The 14999-nt window shown below is 35.7% G+C and overlaps 1 protein-coding gene across 2 annotated transcripts in view; it reads right to left on the bottom strand.

Annotated features, from left to right (window-relative positions):
* Nucleotides 1–14999, bottom strand: part of PHKA1 (phosphorylase kinase regulatory subunit alpha 1) — a 141134-nt gene that overhangs the window by 111121 nt on the left and 15014 nt on the right. For both annotated transcript variants that reach the window (XM_023202119.2, XM_023202120.1), the window contains exons 4-5: nucleotides 11978–12146; nucleotides 449–531 (exon numbers count right to left, since the gene is read on the bottom strand). In XM_023202119.2, coding sequence (XP_023057887.1) covers nucleotides 449–531; nucleotides 11978–12146 — 252 coding nt within the window. The remainder of the gene's footprint in view (nucleotides 1–448; nucleotides 532–11977; nucleotides 12147–14999) is intronic.

The raw sequence follows: 14999 nt of genomic DNA, 5'->3' as shown, positions 1-14999 counted from the left end.
CTCATATGGTAGTTGTAAGGAAAAATAACTTTTTTGCATTGTAAGCACTGAATCAACACCTGCAGATAATATTACAAACATGACTAAATTTTGTTTCTAAGTAGCTAACTGACCCACAATACAACCTAGCTATCTTGCTCTTAAGACCTTAAATCATTAAAATAAGACCACAATTTAGCCCAGATTGCCAAATACATACCATGAGATATCACAGAGTTTGAAAGGAATGAAAGTATAGCATCCTGACCCTCTTGTCTCTGTAACCCCCTTGAAGAGAAGACATAGGATGACAGGTCTTAATAAAGAAAGAGGCCAAAGACAGTTTCTGCCAGAAGCCTTTTAGGTTGGTTCACTATGAGCAGTAGCATTAAGAAAACAACTGAGTTGCCCAGTATTTAGAAAACAAAAACATCATATGTCTAAAATGCATTCTAAAATGAGTACTCACAGCAGTTTTATATGCAGCTTCAATGTAAAACACAAGGTTCTGTATGAAATTGACTTCATCTAGGCTGTGGACGATATGGAGTCCTGAGGAAAGAGGGAATAAAGATACAGAACTAGTCAATTATCACTGTAAGCTTTATAGGCAGCCATAGTGACTAAGTGACCTCACTACTCCCAAGTAATCCTACTCCTGTCTAGGAACAATGGAAGGTACTTTGATCTTAAACTATAAAAACAAGACCACAAACAAGCCCTAGGCTAGTCTCCAACTAAGCGAGATATAAGCATATTTCAACATGGAAGAATTTTAACTGTTATTTACAGATTTTACCAAAAAGTAAAATCTGATTCTATAGGTAACTAATTTATAATATGCTTAAATGTACAAACCTAAGCACTTGGGGAATAAAAGACAAATATTTCAAAACTGAGCTGGAAGGGGTCTAAATACTAAGCAAGAAATAGATAAAATTATGATTTTAAAAAGGACTTAAATTGCATTTTTAAGTAAAAATAATTATTCTAAATGTAAGCCATACAAAGATATTATAACTTACACACAGAGTATTTTACATGAATTATCCATTTAATTTTTACAACAACCCTAAGAGGTAAGCACCTCTATTTTCTCCATGAGGCTTAAAGGAGTTAAAAATTTTCCTAAGGTCATGTAACTAACAAATAGTGGAACCGGGGCTCAATTGACTTGTCGATTTCAGTTTCATTTCAGAGAATGCTGAATGCAGTTTCATTAGGAGGTAAGATGTTACACTGCCTCCTAATATTTATAATATGATCCATTTTTGCTTAAAAACTCCTCTCTTTATATCTCCCCCCTCAAACATACAGAACTACAAAAATACATACCAGGAGGATGTTAGTTAATAGCAGTTATCTTTGGTGGTGAGATTCAAGGTAGTTTTATCTTTTCTGGACATCTTTGCAATTTTACAGTATTCTACAAGAAACAGGTGCTACTTGTGTAATGTAAAAAGTTTTATTAAAAAGCAAAATCATAATAAATCAGAAAACTGCAGGATATATTTCACAAAAATTTATACAATTACTAAATCCTGAGCACTAAAAGTTTTTATATATGTAAAATTTACTAAGCCGTTTTTAATACACCTTTTATAACAATAAATATTACTGTGTACATATTAAAGACTTGGTTTAGACTACTTGATTCTAAACTAAGAAATCATTTCAGAATTTAAAAATCAGGCAGCTAATTTTTCCTTTCCAGTCTATAACAAGCAGGAGGAAAAAGTGAACATCGGGTTAGCTATAGAGACTAAACTTTTAAGCTTCTCATATTTACTTGGTGGAGGCTATTCTATTTAAACAAAAAATTTTGTGTCCACATTTGTCACAAAAACAGATGTGTTGGTTTAATGGAAATGAGTACATATGTCAGCTATGTAGTTGTGTTATAGCCAGAAAAAAACAAGAATTTCCAGTTTGCTGAACAGTGGGCATATCTAGAGCAATTAGATCTAGGTGAAAAAAACTTCCTTAAAAGGGCTTGAGAATGAAGAAGTCCTCTCACATTCTTAGAAGCATGATGTAAAATGATTGTCAAATGTTTCTTAAAGCCAGCTTTCAAATGAACTCCACTGTGAATATCCTGAACACCCATTCCAGTTCAGAAAGAATTCTTAGAACTAACACGCCCTTCGTAAGTCAGCACTTAGTAATACTCTTTCATGAAAAAAATCAAACTGTACTGAAGGATAACCAGTGAGTCTTGCTCCTACCCAGAACCACATCACCTTCACCACTGCCAAATCTCTCTGGAGAAACCTGTTTTACCAGTTTCTTCTGTATCCTTTCAGAGATATATTATGCATGTACAAACATTACACAAAGGATAGTACTGTGTATTATACTGGTTTTGCTTTTTCATATATAAGTAACTTGGAGATAATTTTAAATACGTCTGTCTCATTTTTTTAATGTCTACAGAACATTTCACTGAATGGTTACTCATGTAAACAGTACCCTACTGAAGGACATTTAGGTTGTATCAAATCTTTCATCACTAGAATGTTGCAATGAGTATTTGTGTAAATATATCTTTATGCACATGTGCCAGTATATCAGGGCAGATTCTTGGAATTGCTGATCCAAAGATGTAAGCATATTATTTTCCAATGTTTTATTATGAACACTTTCAAACAAACAAAAAAAATGAAACAATTTTACAGAGGACTCCTGTATACTCACCACCTGAACTCCACCATTAACATTTTAGTGTACCTTGTTCATCACATATCTATCCATCTTCCTTTTTGATACATTTCAGAGTAAACTGCAGATATTCGTACATTTCCCTCTAAATACTTCATCACGTATATTAAATTTTGATAATCATCTCCAAGTTATTCTTCAAAGAAATTCTACAGTTTATATACCAACATTGACTGACTGTTTCCCTACATCTTTGCGAACACAGGCTTTAATAAAAATTTTTAATCTTTGTCTCACTTTAATGGATAAGAAATAGAACCTCCTTGTAGTTTAATTTCCAATTTTTTATTGTGAGTAAGGTTGTGAATCTTTTCATATATTTATAAGCTATCTGTATTTCGTATTTCTTTTCCTATGAACTGTTTGGTCACGTCCGTCGGATTTTTACTGAATTGCTGGTCTTCCTGTTACACACATATACCAGTCTTGGTATATATATGGTCTTGGTATATACATATATATATACATATATGTACCATCTGTATAATAATAAGCCTCATTCTCTGTCATTTTTAAAAACAACTTTATTGAGATACATAAAAAATTTGCATTATAAGTATATATTCAATGGTTTATAGTGTATGCACAGTTGTATGACCATCACCGCAATTGATTTTAGAACATTTTCATCACTCCAAAAAGAAATCTTGCACCCATTAGGAGTCATCATACATATATATGTGTGTACCAGAAAGACTGACAATTCAATAGAAATCAGAGGCCGAGAGAAGGCAGAAGTATGAAACTGGCCTTATTCATCTCTTAGATTTGTATCACAGCTATACCATACAAATGCCACATATTTCTACCACTCATGTCCTTTTGCTCACAATCTCCATTTAAATGGCCTTCCCTTCCTTTCCATATCTTGAAATCTCACTGTTCTTTCAAGGCCCAGTTCAAACGCTACCTCCTCTGTGATGCTGTCATTGCTTCCCCTCTTCTGTGGTTCATACATATTGTGTGTGTGTGTATGTGTATGTGTGTGTGTGCATGTGCGTGTGTGTATTTGCTCAGCATTAAACTTTAAAAAAATTTTTCCTGGCCGGGCGCGGTGGCTCAAGCCTGTAATCCTAGCACTTTGGGAGGCCGAGACGGGCGGATCACGAGGTCAGGAGATTGAGACCATCCTGGCTAACACGGTAAAACCCCGTCTCTACTAAAAAATACAAAAAAAAACTAGCTGGGGAAGGTGGTGGGCACCTGTAGTCCCAGCTACTCGGGAGGCTGAGGCAGGAGAGTGGTGTAAACCCGGAAGGCGGAGCTTGCAGTGAGCTGAGATCCAGCCACTGCACCCCAGCCTGGGTGACAGAGCAAGACTCCTCTCAAAAAAAAAAAAAAATTTCCTTTTTTCTATTATTGATATTTTAACAAATATTAAGGAAATTAGTCTCTTGCACATCATATGTGTTGCAAGTATTGTTGCTAGTTTGTTGGAATTTGGACTTTGTTTATAGTATTTTTTATTATCAGAAACTTTGTTTTGAGATGGAGTCTCGCTCTGTTGCCCAGGCTGGAGTGCTGTGGCATGATCTCAGCTTACTGCAACCTCTGCCTCCTGGGTTCAAGTGATTCTCCTGCCTCAGCCTCCTGAGTAGCTGGGATTACAGGTGCCCACCACCAGGCCCAGCTAATTTTTTTGTATGTTTAGTAGAGAAGGGATTTCACCATGTTGGCCAGGCTGGTCTTGAACTCCTGACTTTGTGATCCACCCACCTCAGCCTCCCAAAGTGCTGGGATTACAGGCGTGAGTCACCGCGCCTGGCCACATCTAAATCTTTGATCTATTAACATTTATTTTAAATCATGGAACTGTGTAACTTTATAATTAAAAAGCACTATATGATCGGTATTATCAGATTGCAAACTCCTCCTGATCCATGGCTCTGTCAAAATAGCACCCATAGCACAGGGAAGTTGCAGGAGCAAACTGGCAAAGTGTGTTTTTTCTTGTAATGGTAATGACATTAACTTCTTGGAAAGACACGGGTAAAGAGAAGAGATGATAGTGACATGGGACATCAGCTTCATAGCTTTAGCTTGTCATCTTTGTGTGCCAACGCAATTGAGCAGAGACAGAGAAGGCAAAAGTATGAAACTGGTCTTATTCATCTGTTAGACTTGCATCACAGCTATACCATACACATGCCAGACATTTCTACCATTTATATCCTTTTGCTCATTATATTCTCCATTTAAATGGCCTTCTTCTTTCCATGTCTTGAAATCCTACTGCTCTTTCAAGGCTCAGCTCAAATGCTATCTCCTCTGTGATGCTATCATTGATTCTCCTATTTTGTGACTCACAGAATTTTGTTTTTCTTACTTTTATGAGCTTATTTTTTTACTCTGTATTATAGACAAACGTGTACTTGAATTTTAAGGAAAGAACTATCTTATTTATATCTGCATCTTCTAAAAGTATCTCACATAGCCACTAAAAGTAATTCACATAGTATTATGAATGGTATTAAACAGCATTGAACAGTAGATGTTTGAAAATTTATTAAGGGATTTTAAACACCTCTGCTAACCACAGGAAAGCGATGTCTCTTGAGGAAAGGTCATAAATGGAGGACCTCTGGATCCTGTGCCTCCTGTAGAGCTGAGACACTGCTTATTGAACAAAGAATGCAGAGGTGAGTACACATAAAATGAGACAGGGCTGGATTAGAACAAATGTGACAGTACTATATAAAGAATACTAAAGCATACAGGGCTCCAGAAATGGAGCTAAATCAGTGGTCTATTGCACTTATATTCTGCACTCATCTGTATAACATTAAGCCTCTTTCTCTCATTTTTAGAAACAACTTTATTGAGATATGTAAAAAGAATGCATAAGAAGTATATATTCAATGGTTTCTAGTGTATGCACAGCTGTGCGACCATCACCACAATCAATTGTAGAACATTGTCATCACTCCAAAAAGAAATCCTGTGCCCCTTAGCAGTCACTCCCCATTTCCCTTCTACAGTTGTCCCCCAGCCTAAGTAACCACTAATCTACTTCCTGTCTCTATGATTTGCCTTAGTTGACATTCATATAAATGGAATCATACAATATATGGCCTTTTATGTCTGGGTTCTAACACTTAGCATAGTAATTTCAAGGTTTGTCAGTGTTGTGGCATGTATCTGTAATTCATTTTTTATTGCCCCAAATATCCCATCGTCAGAGGTAGCAGTAACATGAAAAAAATTTTAAAAATTCCATTGTGCAGATGTATCATATTTTATTTATCCATTTATCAGTTGATAAACATTTGGGTTATTTTTGTTTATGGCTATCATAAGAAATGCTGCTATAAACATTAATGTATAAGCTTTTGAGTGATACGTTTTCATTTCTCTTGGGTATATATACACTTAGGAGTGAAACTGCTAGATCATATGGTATCTCTTTTTTAATCCTTTTAAGGAACTACCAGACTCTTTTGCAAAGCAGCTGCACCATTTTACATTTCCACCAGCAGTGTATGAGGGTTCCAATTTCTCCACATCCTCAGCAACACTTATAATCTGTGTTTTTGATTACAGTCATCCTGATGGGTGTGAAGTGGTATCTCATTGTGGTTGGGACCCGCATTTCTTTCAAAATTAATGATGCTCAGTATCCTTTCACGTACTTATTGGTTATCTGAACATCTTTTTGGAGGAATGTCAACTCTGATTCTTTGACCATTTTTAATTAGGTTATCTATCTTTTATATTCAGTTCTGAGAGTTCTTTATTTTAGATACAAGTACCTTATCAGATACACGATCTGTGAATATTTTCTTCTATACTATTGGTTGCTTTTTTACTTTCTTGATGGGGTCCTTTGAAGCACAAAAGTTCTTAATTTTGATACATTCCAGTTTATCTATTTTTTCTTTAGTAGCTTATGCTTTTAGTGCCATATCTAAGAGGCTTTTTCTTAACCCAAGGTCAGAAATATTTACTCCTATGTTTGCTATGTATTGAATTTTGTCCTCCCCCAAAAAATTCATATGTCAAAGCCCTAACTCCTAATATGACTATATTTGGAGATAGGGACGTCAAGGAGATAATTAAGAAGATAAATGAGGTCATGAGGGTGGCCCTCATGTAAGAACATGTAAGGCCATGTAAGAACACAGGAAGGGTAGCCATCTGAAAGCCAAGATGAGAGGCCTCACCAGAAACCAACCCTGCCAGCCGTGCTGTTGGACTTCCAGCCTCCAGAACTGTGAGAAAATAAATTTCTGTTATTTAACCACCTATTATGTGGTATTCTATTGTGGCAGACTAATATAGTGTTTTAGTTTTCCCTCTTACATTTAGGTTTACAATTTATTTTGAGTTAATTTTTTTTAATTTAATTTCGTTGTTTGTTTGTTTGAGATGGAGTCTCATTCTGTTGCCCAGGCTGGAGTGCAATGGCACGATCTCGGCTCACTGCAACCTCCGCCACCCGGGCTCAAGCGATTCTCCTGCCTCAGCCCCCTGAGTAGCTGGGATTACAGGTGCACACCACCACACCTAACTAATTTTTGTATTTTTAGAAGAGTAGGGGTTTCACCATGTTGGCCAGGCTGGTCTCAAACTCCTGACTTTAAGTGATCCTCCCACCTCAGCCTCCCAAAGTGCTGCAATTACAGGCATGGGCTGCTGTGCCCAGTCTTGAGTTAATTTTTATATCTGATGTGAGGAAGAAGTTCAATTTCATTCTTTTGCATGTGGACATACAGTTGTCCCAGCACCATTTGTTGAAGAGACTATTCTTTCCCCATTGAATTATCTTGGCACCTTTGTCAAAAGTCAACTCAGCATAAAGTGATGGCTTATCTCTAACCTCTCAATTCTATTCCAAAGAGCTACATGTCTATACTTATGCCAGTACCTGTGCTGTTTTAATTAATGTAGCTTTGTATTAAGTTTTGAAATTAGGAAGTTGGAGTCCTTCAACTTTCTTCTTTTTTAAGATTGTTTTAGCTCTTCTGGGTCCTTTAAATTTCCATATAAATTTTAGAAACAGGTTGTCAATTTCTGCAAAGTCAGTTGATGTTGAATCTGTAGATTAATTTGGGAAATGTTGCCACCTTAACAATAAATCTTCTAATCCTAGAATATAGATGTCTTTCCATTTAGTCAGATCTTTACTTTCTTTCAACAATGTTTTGTATCTTTCAAAGTACAAATTTTATATTTCTTTTATTAAATTTATTCCTTATTATTTCATTTTTGATCCTATTTTAATAGAAATTATTTTTAAATTTCATTTTGGTTATTCACTCCTGTTTAGAAATATAATTCATTTTTGCATATTTATCTTGTATGTTGTTACCTTGCTGAACTTTGTTTATTCCAGATTTTTTGTGAATTCCTTAGGATTTCTCTATGTAAGAACTATCATCTGCAAATGGAGATAATTATACTCCTTCATTTACTTGATGCCTTTTATTTCTTTTTATTGGCTCTTTGCCCTTGCTAAACTGCCAGTACAATTTTAGATACTGGTGGCAAGAGTTGATGTCCTTGTCTTATTCTGATCTAAGGGGAAAAGCATTCATTCTTTCACCATCAAATGTCATGTTAGCTGTGGATTTTCAAAGATGCCATTTATCAGGTTGAAAAAATGCTCCTCTATTCTTTATTTGGTAAGTATTTATCATGATAAGGTATTGAATTTGTCAAATGTTTTTCTGTGTCTACTGAGACAATAATATACCTTTGTACTTTATTCCATTGACATGATGTATTGCATTAATTAATTTTCAGATAATAAAACAACCTTGCATTCCTGGAATATATATGGTTTGGTCAAGGTATATAAACGTGTTAATATATTGCTGGATTCAGTTACCTAGTATTTTATTTTTATATCTTTATTAATAAGAGATATTGATCTATAATTGTACTTTGTTGTGATATCTTTGTCTGGTTTTAGCATCAGAGTAATGGCTTCACAGAATGAGGTTGCAAGTGTCACCTCTTCTATTTTTGGAAGTGTTTGTAAAGAATTGGTGTTCACTCTTCTTTATTTGGTAGACTTATCAGTAAAGCTATCTGCACCTGGGCTTTTCTCTGTGGAAGGATTTTATATTACTAATTCTCTTTGATTGTAGTAAGTCTACTCAGATCTCCTTTGCTTCTTGAGTCAGATTCAGTAGTTTGTCTTTCAAGAAATTTTCCCATTTCATCAAAATTATCTAATTTGTTGGTAACCAGTTGTCCATAGTATTCCCCTTTAGTTCTTTACATTTTTGTAAGGTTGTATCGATATCCCTTCTTTTATTCCTAGTTTTAGTAATTTGAGTATTCTCTCTTTTTCTCTTGGTCAGTGTAGCTAAAGATTTGTCAATTTTGTTGATCTTTTTAAAGAATGAACTTTTGGTTTTGTTGATTTTCTCTACTGTTTTTTCCATTTTCTATTTCATTAATTTCTGCTGCATTAATGAATTACTTCATCATTTCTCTTTGCTTTGGGCTTAGTTTGCTTGTCTTTTTCCAGTGCCTTAAGGTGGAAGGTTAGGTTACTGATTTTTCTTTTCTTTTTTTTTTCCATTGGTGTTTACAGCTATAAACTTCCCTCTAAGCACTGTTTTCTCTGCTTCCTACAAGCTTTGGTATGTTGTATTTTCTTTTTCATTTAGCTCAAAGTATTTTCTAATTTCCCTTGTGATTCTTATTTGACTCATTGGTCATTTAGGTGTGTATTGCTTAATTTCCATATATTTGTGAGTTTCCTAAATTTCTTTCTGTTCCTGATTTCATTCCATTTTGGTCATAGAACATACTTTGTGTGATTTTGAAATCTTTCAAATTTATTGAGGCTTGTTTTATGGTATACCATATAATCTATCCTGAAAAATGTTCATGTGCCATTAAGCTAGTATATGGTTTAGCTTCTTGCTCTTATTGAGCTACTAGCCTCCTCTTAATTGCTTAGAACCCAAATCTCTATTGTTTTTTGAGATTGTCTTTAGGTTTTAACTTTCTCACACGCTTAAGTCAATTCCTCTGGGAAAAGCTACAGAGCTTTGTGTCCTTACAGCCTGCCTCTCTCCCCAGTAAAATTTCTGTGGCAGTCCTCCAGAGTTAGTGGCGAGAACAGTGGCCCAATTCTTTTGTAGTGACACCCTTGCTTTACAAATTGAGTGCTGGGAAGAGATGGTAACCTTTGATCTTCTTAGTTTGCCCCTCCCAGTGGGGAACCTCCACCCTCATAGTGAAGTGGGCCAAGGTTGATCAGGGCCTAATTCTCACCCTGCCTTTTCCTGGGGAGGAGGGGAGCTCCAGGCCTGTTAGCTATTCTTGCCTGAACTAGCTTCTGCAATATGGAGCTGGAGAGGATGAGAAATGATCACAACCTACCTCCCTCAGGGAGATACGGTGTCCCTAAACTGGGAACGAGCTGGGGAGATTGTGCTCTTGGCTGTACCTGCCTTGAATATTGCTTCTGCCATGCTGAGGTGGGGTGGAGGAGGGAGTAGACTGAGACTCAAATGCCACACTCCCTCACTGCTTTTACCAATACTTGGTAGATTTCCTGGAGTAAATGTTTCTCTACTTGCTGTATGTCCTTCAGACAATTTCCAATAATGTAAGTGGCTGGTTTTTAAAAAATAATTTTCAACATTTATGGTTATTTTGCTGGGGATTCCATGGAGCTCCTCATGCCCCCATTCTATAAGTTGCAGTCAGGTTCTGTCTAAGCCTCTCTTTTAACCAAGGTTGAGATTTGTGAGTATTCAAAAATGTGTAGAGCATCACTAAATACTCTATGATCTTGCATACTACCATTTATATCTCACATATGCCCTTTCATTCTCAAGGTAACTGCCTTACATAAATTCTATATCAATCTTGCCTTAAAGTATTTCACCAACTTTCTAACTAGTTTGCCATTTTAATCTTCTTTCCTATCCAATCTATCTTCCTGCTACTGAAGTGAATCATCTGAAACTTCCTTGATTATTTACCTTGAATGACTCACTACTGATTACGGACTAAACTCTAAACTATATAGCATGGTACACAGGCCCTCAAATAGCTAGCCCCAACTTTCTAGTTTCACAGTTAGTCATTTTTCCAGATGCATGTTATACTCTAACCATAGAAGATATCCAGCCTTACCTTGATGGCCAGTACCTTTCAAATTTCCATGTTATAGTCATGCTATCCCCTTCCCTTCTCTTATTTGTAAATTTCTACATATTCCTCAAAAGGCCTGATCAAATAATATCTACCTTATTCCAAGTACCTATCAAACTCAGCTGATGGAGCTGAAAATCAAATGTTAAGTCAGGAATCAATAAACATTTGTTGAATGAATGGTTATGTCTCCTATAAGCCTCTTTGATACATTTCTGCTTGCATTCTGGGCTCAAAATGAAAAACTACAAGAGATACTCAGACGTTGTTGCTTTGTAGACAAAACTCCAGAACTGGTATTAAAATAATATTAGAAATAGAGTTATAGCTGTCATTCTATTTAAATAAATTAAACCTAAAACTACATTTATTCAGGAAGAAACCTCCTCCCCTACAACAGGAGGACATATCTGGGTAACTAGTTCATACTTTTGAGAAAAGGCTATTCAGCTTCTGAGCTGTGTGTTTTAGAGGAAATAAAGGAAAGGTTTATCATCAAATATTTATTTCTATTAAAAAAGGAGAAGAAGAGTATTTTGAGGGAATTCCCACCCTGGATGCCCTTAGTACAAAGGAGCTCAATAACCGACTGGAAGATGAAGAAATTAAAATGTCAAAATTTTGGTATTTTGAGAAGTACATTAGTTTAAGAAGCTCTGGCAAAGGTCCCATTACATTTATAAACTAGGTATAATCGGATACACTGCCCTCCCCCAATTTAGGAGAAATAAAAGGAAATTAAGTTGTTTCTTACATTTCCCTTTCTCAGGTAAAGCATCCAAAATTAATAAGAGAACCATCTGAAAAGAATATAGTATTCAATAATTTAAAAATTTGGATTCTGATTCCTCAGTTAATTTTCTTAATTTAGATGCCTATAGACAGATGCCTTGTTTATAATATATTCATAAATAGTAGCATAAAGTAGGTGATTGAATTTGTATTTATACTAACTGGCAGGCTTGTCAATGTACTGTATGAGAACAAGCAATAAACCCCAGCCCTTCTTTGCCATCTCATATCTGAGGATTAATAAATAATAAAAAACACCTGTCTCAAGAAGATCCACCCCAGCCTTCCTAGTCCTCAATTTAAAAGAATATTAATTAGTACCCCAGACTCCATGCTCAGGGGCTCCCAGCACTTCTCTCCTTGTACTGACCTGAGGCAGTCATTTGTGCTAAGAAGAGCAGGTACACAGAGGTAGCATCCAACTGCAGGTGTCCCCATTGATCATCACCCACTACAGTGGCACAGGTTTTGGTGTTGTACTTGGCATGGAGGCTATCCTTAGTACTCTGACTATATTTGAAGGATTCTACTTTATCCACCTGAGAAGAACAAAAACATTAACAGAAGGACATACTGAAAAATCAACCCATATGCCACACTTCTGTAATACTCTAACATACATTATTGCAATGTGAAAATATATTATCTTCAGGCAATTGTGAAAATTTAAAATACACTGTTACCTCTTTTTCCCTACACTAACACAACTGGAAAGTCTGTTACTGTTGTTTTTCAATTTAGGTGATTTAATTAGAAAATAATACCAAATAGTGAAAAACAGCTCTTTCCTATTCATTGCCTCTTGTTCACTCTTCATATGGTTGCTTTGCTACACTGCACACTGTAGATATAAATTGAGATTCAGAGTGTTTGAGTGAGAACAGCTTAGTAAGAGATAACTGAATGTGAAAAGATACATTTGTTCCTGAAACTGAGGTAGAAATTTCAAAGTAAATTAGAATAAGAGGATATATTTTGAGGGAGCAATGAAAAGAGCTGCTGAGAGACACATACAGTGAGGGAGTAAAGGTATGAGAGTCTGAAAGGAAAATATCTTGGGCCCTTTCAAGCTAGGAACTGCTCAGGGAGCATCTGCCTCCCATTCTATTCAAAGTCATCCCCCTGCTCACAGAGACAGATGCATATTCTGATTGCCTCCTTTGGAAAGACTTATCAGAAACTCAAGTGAATGCAACTATCTGTTTCTCACCAACCTGTGACCTGCAAGTCCCCAGTTGTGGAGTGTTGCTTTGAGTTGTCTCAGCCTTTCTGAACTAATGTACTAATTATTATTAGTGTTAATTAATGAACTAATATATTGATTGATGTCTCATGTCTCTCAAAAATGTATAAAACCAAGTTGTGCCCCAACTATCTTGGGCACAGGTACTCACTGAGGCTGTGTCATGGGCACATCTTCAACCTTGGCAAAATAAACTTTCTAAATTAACTGAGACCTGTCTCAGATTTTCAGGGTTCACATTTTGGTAACCTCAAGGTGGGGTGGATTCTGAGTGGAGATGCCCCTGACCTTTGACAAATCTCCTGTCGGTGCTTGGTACCAGCATGAGCTAACTTTATGGCTCAAACCAACAGGACAATTTGCTGAGGCCTGAGAGCACTCCCTCACAGAATCCCTGATCTCTCAAAATTTGGTCGAGATCTAAAGCTTATTTTGCTGTTACAACTCCTCTTTTTTTGGAGTTTTACTTGCTTCCAACACAAGGAAAGCAAGCTTTCCTGCCTCCATATCAATGGAAGGCAGATAATTCCTTTATGGAGTTTGAGCTTGCTTCTAACAGGGAAGATGAGATCTGTTTTTGTTTTTGTTTTTCCTGTTTCTAGGATGGTAGAGAGCAGTCTACAGCCTGAGACCCATCATTATGTAAGAAACTGGTTTGGGATTCTGTCTTGCAAATTCTTTTTAAATGACTGAAGTTAGCATTAACAACCAGCTGGTGTTAAATTCTGCTTACACTTAGAGCACTCAGAAATTGTATAATTTGTGTGATGATTGTTAGTTTAGCAGCATTTTGTCCTAGCTGAAATACGGTAATAAGATTTTAAAAGATTTTTTTTCTTTTAAAGGAGGTCAATGGTTAAAAGTTGGCTTAATTAAAAGGTTAACATCCAAGATGTGTATGTGTATGTGTGCATGTGGGCATGTTTGTATTTAAAAGGCCTTCATGTTTTCGAGCTGTTTCTTTTTTCTCTCCTAAGACTTTGTCTTTTTTTCTGAGCAAAAGTTTTTTTTTTCTTCTTAGTTGACTGAATTCCATTTTCACCTGATTTTTTGACTAAAATAGTTATTGCAACAGAGGCTACACTTGAGTTTTTAAGGAAGATATTCAGAAATGTCTTAGTTTAAAAAAAATTTTTTTAAGTGTACTGTAAAAGCATCTCCCTCTAGTTCTGCACCACCAGACCTTTCTCTCTGTACATTATGATGTAAATTTTGCTATTTGATTTCACCCAAACTGTTTCCTTTAATGTGCAAATTTAAGGCTATTTAGCTGACAAATGTGTAGGGTTGTGAAACAGGTTATCAAGAATATGAAAGTCTAAGGAAAAAAAGAGGGGGTCTTTATAAATCCATCGGCATGCCTAATATGTCTTTAGATGTATGTATATGTTGTGTTCGCAGTGTTTCACTACTAAAAATATATGCGATCTAATTAATTGGCTTAAAGAAAAATAAAAGCACTTAAATCAGATAAGAAAAAAGAATAGTCAAATGCTTTTTCAAGTTTATGTAACTTAAGTAAAATTAAATAAGCTAGTTTTAAAATTATTTGGTAAGGTAATATTAGGCATGTCTTAAGATTTGCCAGTATACATTCTTTTGTTTTGCATTTATTAATCAAGCAATTTCATACTTATCCCTGCCAAATACTATAAGGTGTCAAAATTTGGCATAGGGGTTACAAACTATAAGCCCAGCCCAAAACAGAATGATTCTTTGCTTGTGTAATTTTTAATAAATAAGACATTGATATGGGCTTAATGAAAATAGCTGCATCTTGAATTTAGTAAGATTACCATAACTTCGAATCCTGTGGCTTTAGGAAGTATGCACAGACAATAAGGAGGTTTGTTTTGGGAAAGGGCTGTTATTCTCTTTGTTTCAAAGCTAATGTATAAGCTAAATTCCTCCCAAAGTTAGTTTGGCCTATGACCAGGAGTGAACAAGGACAGCCTGGGGCTAAGAGCAAGATGGAGTCAGTTAGGTCAAATCTTTTTTCACTGTCTCAGTTATAACTTTCAATGGCAGTTTCATAACTTTAAATTATGACTATCACAGTTTTCATAAATAATCAGAGTAAAACAATTACAATAATTAGGTAAATATAATAGGATAAGTACTTGCAGAAAAACTGGTCATAATTTAGGAT

This window comes from Piliocolobus tephrosceles, chromosome 12, assembly GCF_002776525.5.
Source record: "Piliocolobus tephrosceles isolate RC106 chromosome 12, ASM277652v3, whole genome shotgun sequence".
NCBI lineage: Eukaryota > Metazoa > Chordata > Mammalia > Primates > Cercopithecidae > Piliocolobus > Piliocolobus tephrosceles.
The sequence above is the reverse complement of the archived record's forward strand: the minus strand, read 5'-3'. Positions and strand labels throughout refer to the sequence as shown.